Source organism: Mastomys coucha, unplaced genomic scaffold (genome assembly GCF_008632895.1).
Source record: "Mastomys coucha isolate ucsf_1 unplaced genomic scaffold, UCSF_Mcou_1 pScaffold22, whole genome shotgun sequence".
Taxonomy (NCBI): domain Eukaryota; kingdom Metazoa; phylum Chordata; class Mammalia; order Rodentia; family Muridae; genus Mastomys; species Mastomys coucha.
In genome coordinates, this window is record NW_022196905.1 from 118,465,343 (window position 1) to 118,472,074 (window position 6,732).

Below are 6,732 nucleotides of genomic sequence, written 5' to 3' on the forward strand. Positions count from 1 at the left end.
TTGAGCCAGGGTCTAGGTTGTAGCCCAGGCTAGCCTCAAGCTCTGTATTTGTCCTTTTTCAGTCTTCCACAAGGCCTGCACTATAACCCCAGTCCATCCAGTGTCCCCCCAAAATCCCGCAGTGTTTGGAACAGTAGTACTTACAAGCTGAGGCATATGGCTCAGTGACAGAGCAACTGAGCATGTCTGAGGCCCAGGGTCCTGTCCACAGCTCTGCGTAAAACAACTGGTTTGCAGTTAAGCCACATATCGGTGGGTACCAGTACTCTGGTCAGTAGCAGACCGTACACCATTCCACCCGGGGGCCCAATGTGTCACAGGCCTGACCGTAGTGGGTTTGTATCGTGCTCTGTGAAGTTCACAATAAGCTGGGATCTCCTGATGATGTATTTCTAAGGACATGTTCCCTTGTGAACACAAGATGGAGTTTAATTTGTAGACTCGTTCCATTGTCTACTGACCATCTGCCCAGTCAGAGGAACCTTTCCCTGAGACCAGTGCTGGGCCTGTGGTTACCAGGCACTGCCCAGCACAGTCAGTGCTGGCTCTGGCTCTGGCTCTACACTTCCCAACATACTTAGGGCTCCATGATTGACAGCAGGTTCTCCCACAGGCAGAGCCTAGTTCCAAAAAACTAGAGGCCACCCATTTTCTCAGCAGCAAAGACATACACACAGAGCTTGCCAGATATCTCCTGGTTTTAACTCAGGGGGTAGAATTTGGAAGAATGCAGGAGTGGAATTCCGGGCTGTCCTGGGTCACTGTGGAGGTTGTCCTACAGGGCTTCTTCCTGTGACTGCAGGGGGAACGTGTAATCTCATCGCCGCACTTGTCTGAGCGGTGTGTGCTTATTGATAACCCTATACTTTTTCAGACACTGGAAAGAACTCATGGAGAAAACAGGCGTGTTCTTTGAGATGACGGAGACCTTCACGCTGGAGAACATGTTCGCCATGGAGCTGCACAAGCACACGGAAGTGCTCAATGAGATCGTCACTGCGGCCGTCAAGGAGGTCGCCATTGAGAAGGTAGGGAGGGAGAACCTTTGGTTTCCATGCTGCAGCTGGATCCAGGGCCTCTCACATGCTAGGCAGAAGCCCTGCATCTGAGCTTGAATCACTCCTCTTGAATCTTTGGTTCGTTGGGATGCATTTTTTAGCATATAGCCAAAGCTGGCCTTGAACTTGTGATCTTCCTGCCTCAGCATTCCCAGTTCTGGGGCCACAGGACACTCCACTGTTCCCAGCAAAGGCTGTCTTTTCAAACTTTCTCTAGTATCTAAGTAAATAGAACCTCTGCCTTAGTTTACTTTTTTGACTTCCCTGATTATAGTTTCATGTTCTACTTATTGATGAAGACATGGGCACCCCTTGGGGAAAAAAATGAAAAATAAGCTCATCATTTCCAGCCTGGACACCTGAAGACAGGTGTTTTTATCCTACTGAGTGTTGTTCCCTACTTAAGATGCAGGTACAAGATTGAAGTATATACAAAGAGAGCAGGAAAAAGCCACATGAACCCACTTTACATAACTAGCTCACAATAAGCTAAAAGATGTGTGGCCACATGACATGTGTGGCCACATCCATATACATGTATAAAACACATACAATTATATATATACATGTATAAAACACATACAATTATATATATAATATATTTAATATATATATTATATATAATTATATTATAAATATATATTATAAATATACATATTATATATATTTAATATATATTATATATATAATTGTATGTGTTTTATACATGTATATGAATGTGGCCACACATGTCACATGTATATATATGTATGTGTGTGTGTGTGTAATGCACATGGAGTAGTCTTTTTTTTTTAAATTAATTTATTTATTATATGTAAGTACACTGTAACTGTCTTCAGACACACCAGAAGAGGGCATCAGATGTCATTACGGGTGGTTGTGAGTCACCATGTGGTTGCTGGGATTTGAACTCATGAACTTCTGAAGAGCAGTCGGTGCTCTTCCCCACTGAGCCATCTCACCAGCCCACATGTAGTAGTCTTATACACACCTCTAAACAAATACTTATACATAGGATGCGTAGATATCATCTTAGTTACATTTCTCAGGGCTACAACAAAATAACCTTACAAAAGCCACTGAAGGAAGGGGAGGGCTAATTTTGGCTCACAATTTAAGGGCACAGTCCATCACAGTGGGGAAAGCATGGCGGGAGCACTGTGTGGCACCTGGTCGCATAGCACCTGCAGTCAGGAAGCAGAGACAGATGAACGCTAATGCGCAGCTTGCTTTCCCTTTTTCTATTCAGTCTAAGACCCCAGCCTAGGGAATGGTGCCACCCACAGTGGGCAGATCTTTCTAACTGAACCTAATTAAGAGAATCCCTCAGAGGCATGCCCGGGGCGCGGGGAGGGGGGCGGAGCTGTCTCACTGGAGATCAATTCATACTTATTCTAAACATCTACATATAGGCATACACATGAGCACATATCAGTGTGGATTTCTTCAGAGAATGGGCTTCGCATTTTGAACGTGGACTTTCTCGCTCAGTAGTGGAATGAGCACAGGGCAAGACCTCTTAGTTGAACATGAAGCTCCTGATTTGAGACCCCATTTTTGGTATTTGGCAGCATTCCTGGGACCCCAAGTGGCCTTTCTGAGCTTATCTCAATATAACAATGTGGTTTTTCTTGGAGTGGTGTAGGATGAGATCCTACATGGCAGAGTGCAAGCCTGGTACGCAGGAACACTGTTGCTGTGGAGAATCTCGACTTCTCCTGTGATTGAGTGGGGACAATAGCTTGAGTTGCAGGCAGATGGTGACACAGTAGGGAGGAGGTGGCTGTGTTAGGGTCTTGCTCTTCCACCTGTGGGCTCAAATGCTTTTCGTTTTCCCAACCAGGCTGTGAAGGAAATCCTGGACACCTGGGAGAACATGAAATTCACTGTGGTCAAGTACTACAAAGGCACGCAGGAGCGAGGCTACATCTTAGGGTCCGTGGATGACATCATCCAGTGCTTGGACGACAACACGGTCAACTTACAGAGCATTTCCGGGAGCAGATTCGTGGGGCCTTTTCTGCAGACTGTCCACAAGTGGGAGAAGACGCTGTCTCTGATAGGGGAGGTCATTGAGGTGAGACAAAGGAAATGGAAAGCACGCTGCCAGTTCTTGCGGGGATTCTACATGGGAACATGCTAAGAAATGAAGGACTGCCCCGTGGCTCTTCACTCAGGTGGACTGGGGGCAAGCGGGCAGTTGGTGGGGGGAAGGGGACAGTTGGGGAGATCGGTAAGTTTTGATTTCAGGGAACTAACGTTTAATTTGTAAGATTCCTACTTGACCTTTTAAAGTGTCCCTGTTCCCTTTCCATACCTCCTTGCTCTTTTTGCATGAGTGCTTCATGTTTTCATGTGCCTTTGCAGTTGTCTCTAGCCTGGCCTGTCATACTGGGTGGTGGGTCAGTCCTGTGCTGAAAGGGCTGGACCAGGCACCTGTGAACAAGCCAGATCCGTCAGGCTCAGTTCACTATCTCTGTGTGGCTGATTTATTTTTTTCTCCCCAGGCCATAGATAAGCATATTGTCTCATTCATATCCTGGCTCACTGGCAAAGGAACATGATCCTGGCCCTATTTCCATCATGTTTGAACATCCTTGGCTTGCTGTGCTTGTTTTTTGCCTGTGACTCTTTACTTGTAAAAGCTCTTTTGTAGCTGAGCTGTGGTGGCGCATGCCTTTAATCCCAGCACTTGGGAGGCAGAGGCAGGTGGATTTCTGAGTTTGAGGTCAGCCTGGTCTACAGAGTGAGTTCCAGGACAGCCAGGGGTACACAGAGAAACGCTGTCTCGAAAAACCAAAACCCAAAAGCCAAAACCAAAACCAAAAACCAACCAACCAAACAAAAAGCTCTTTTGTAGGACATAGTTTTGTTGTTGTTATTACTATTGGTGTTGTTGTTGGTTGTGGTGGTAGTGGTGGTTGTGTATATGTGTTTGTGTATGTATGTGTATGTGAATATGTATGTTTTTCAGGGGTAATGTAAGCTCTTTATCACTGAGCTATCTTCCCAGCTTTCTTCTTTATGATTTAAATGTTAATTGAGATGAATTTTATGTAACATAAAATTGACCATTTATCTATCTGTCTGTCTGTCTATCTATCTATCTATCTATCTATCTATCTATCTATCTATCTATCATTTTTTTGAGACAGGGTTTCTCTGTGTAGCCTTGTTCATCCTGGAACTCACTCTGTAGACCAGGCTGGCCTCCAATACAGGGATCCACCTGCCTCTGCCTCCCAAGTTGCTACCAGGCTTGTCTCTACCTTGTTTTTTGAGACAAGGTTTCTCACTGAACCTGAAGCTCACTGATTGGCTAGACTGACTGGCCCATGAGCTCCAAGCATCCTCCTGTCTCCACCCCCTCAGTGTTGGTGTTACAGAAGTACACCAAGGTGCCCAGATTTGATACAGGTTCTGGGAGGCTCCACCCACATCTTTGTGCTTGAGCAGAGGGCAGTCTCTGGCCTGAGCAATCTCACCCACAAAATTAACTACTTTAGAATGTGCAGGTCAGGGACCTTTAGAGCATTTGTGTTATACGAACTCTGCCTCCATTTGGTTCCGAGATTTTCTCAACACTGTGAAAGAAAACCCTAGGCCATCGCTTCCCAGCTCCCATGTCCCCAGTTCCCAGGATCCACACATTGGCTTTTAATTTCTACCTCAGCCTAGTCTGTACGTCTCATATGTGTGAAGTCACACACAAGGCCTTTGTGTCTGCCTTTTTATTCAGCATAAGATGTTCAAGGCCCACCCACATGGCAGCATCTGTCTTTGCTTCTCTCTTTTTCATAGTTAAACAATACTGTGTTGCATGGCTAGACCACCTTTGATTTATCCATTCATCGCTCGGTAGATGTCTAAGTCGCTCCTACCTCCCGAGTCCTGGGTGTTATGGCAATGCTGCTGGGAGAGCTCCTGACTGACTTATGTATCTGACTCTCACTTTTCCTTTCTTTGGTGTATGTATCTGGAAACAGAATGGCTGAGTAGATGATGTGTGGCTTGTCATGAATATGGCTTCCATACTGGCCATTGATAATTGCAGAGCTCCAAGTTCTACATGTAACTAGACATGTCCTCCCTGCCCAGGACTGGCAAGGGGAGCATGGTTTTGCTTTTTAGTAAATCTTTCTCCTCTAAAATGCTATATCCTAGCAATTCCCAACTCTCCAGGATCTGTCCAAGATGCCCTGACCATGCCCAGAACTCAGATAGTACCGAACACCATACAACTGTTTCCCAGTACACAGACACCCATGACAAAGTCTAATTTACAAGTCCAGTCCACTCAGAGGCGAGCCATGGTGACTATTAATACACAGTATCTCAGAACTGTGTGAATGTGCTCTCTGCATACCTTCTAAACTACTAGTATTTTCAGACTCCTATTGACCACAGTTAACTCAAACCCCAGAAAGCAAAAGTGAAGATTCAGGAAGGGCTAGGTGTGTGAGGTAGGAGGGGCGGTGGCCAGGTCTCTGCACACAGTGTTGCTTGGCCTGCTAAGTCCTTGTTCTCGCTGAGCTGACTTGGACGTGTCCTGAATTAGGGAGGGATTTTGCATGTGTGGCTGGCATCCCTGCTCGCCCTCTGATGTTGATACTGTTGTTGGGTTCTCAGATCTGGATGCTGGATCAGAGGAAGTGGATGTACCTAGAGAGCATCTTCATTGGTGGGGACATACGATCCCAGCTGCCGGAGGAAGCCAAGAAGTTTGACAACATTGACAGGATATTTAAGAGGGCAAGTGACCAGAATGAGGGTGGACAGGGTCAGTGTGAGGGTGGACAGGGTCAGTGTGAGGGTGGACAGGGTCAGTGTGAGGGTGGACAGTGTCAGTGTGAGAGTGGACAGTGTGAAGGTGGACAGGGTCAGTGTGAGAGCGGACAGGGTCAGTGTGAGAGAGGACAGTGTGAGAATGAACAGTGTGAGAGTGGACAGTATGAGAGTGGACTGTGTCAGTGTGAGGGTGGACAGTGTGAGAGTGGACAGTGTGAGGGTAGACAGTGTGAGAGTGGACAGTGTGAGAGTGGACAGTGTGAGAGTGGACAGTGTGAGGGTGGACAGTGTGAGGGTGGACAGGGTCAGTGTGAATGAAGGTGGACGGCGTCAGTATGAGAGTGGATGGCGTCAGTGTCAGACATATTTCTTTACAATTTTTAAATTAAATTTAGGGTTATGTGTGTGTGTGTGTGTGTGTGTGTGTGCGCGTGCATATGTGTGTACGCACAGTATTTCTGCCACCTTGAGTGACACTCAGCTGTCTCCCTGACCTCTTTCAGATCATGGGGGAGACATTGAAAGACCCAGTGATAAAGCGTTGCTGTGAGGCCCCAAACCGTCTCCATGACCTGGAGACCATCAGCGATGGCCTGGAGAAGTGCCAGAAGAGCCTGAATGATTACCTGGACTCCAAGAGGAATGCCTTCCCCAGGTTCTTCTTCATCTCGGATGACGAGCTACTCAGCATCTTGGGCAACAGTGACCCACTGTGTGTGCAAGAGCATATGATTAAGGTGAGGGCCTACGGTGATGCTCAGGGCCCACGCTGATGGTCAGGGCCCATGCTGATGGTTAAGGCCCACGCTGATGGTCAAGGCCCACGCTGATGGTCAGGGCCCACGCTGATGGTCAGGGCCCACGCTGATGGTCAGGGCCCACGCTG

The 6,732-nt window shown here is 47.0% G+C and overlaps 1 protein-coding gene across 3 annotated transcripts in view; it reads left to right on the forward strand.

The window, feature by feature from the left end:
• Nucleotides 1–6,732, forward strand: part of Dnah10 (dynein axonemal heavy chain 10) — a 119,316-nt gene that overhangs the window by 44,408 nt on the left and 68,176 nt on the right. For all 3 annotated transcript variants that reach the window (XM_031337971.1, XM_031337970.1, XM_031337972.1), the window contains exons 26-29: nucleotides 875–1,028; nucleotides 2,902–3,135; nucleotides 5,688–5,810; nucleotides 6,350–6,583. In XM_031337971.1, coding sequence (XP_031193831.1) covers nucleotides 875–1,028; nucleotides 2,902–3,135; nucleotides 5,688–5,810; nucleotides 6,350–6,583 — 745 coding nt within the window. The remainder of the gene's footprint in view (nucleotides 1–874; nucleotides 1,029–2,901; nucleotides 3,136–5,687; nucleotides 5,811–6,349; nucleotides 6,584–6,732) is intronic.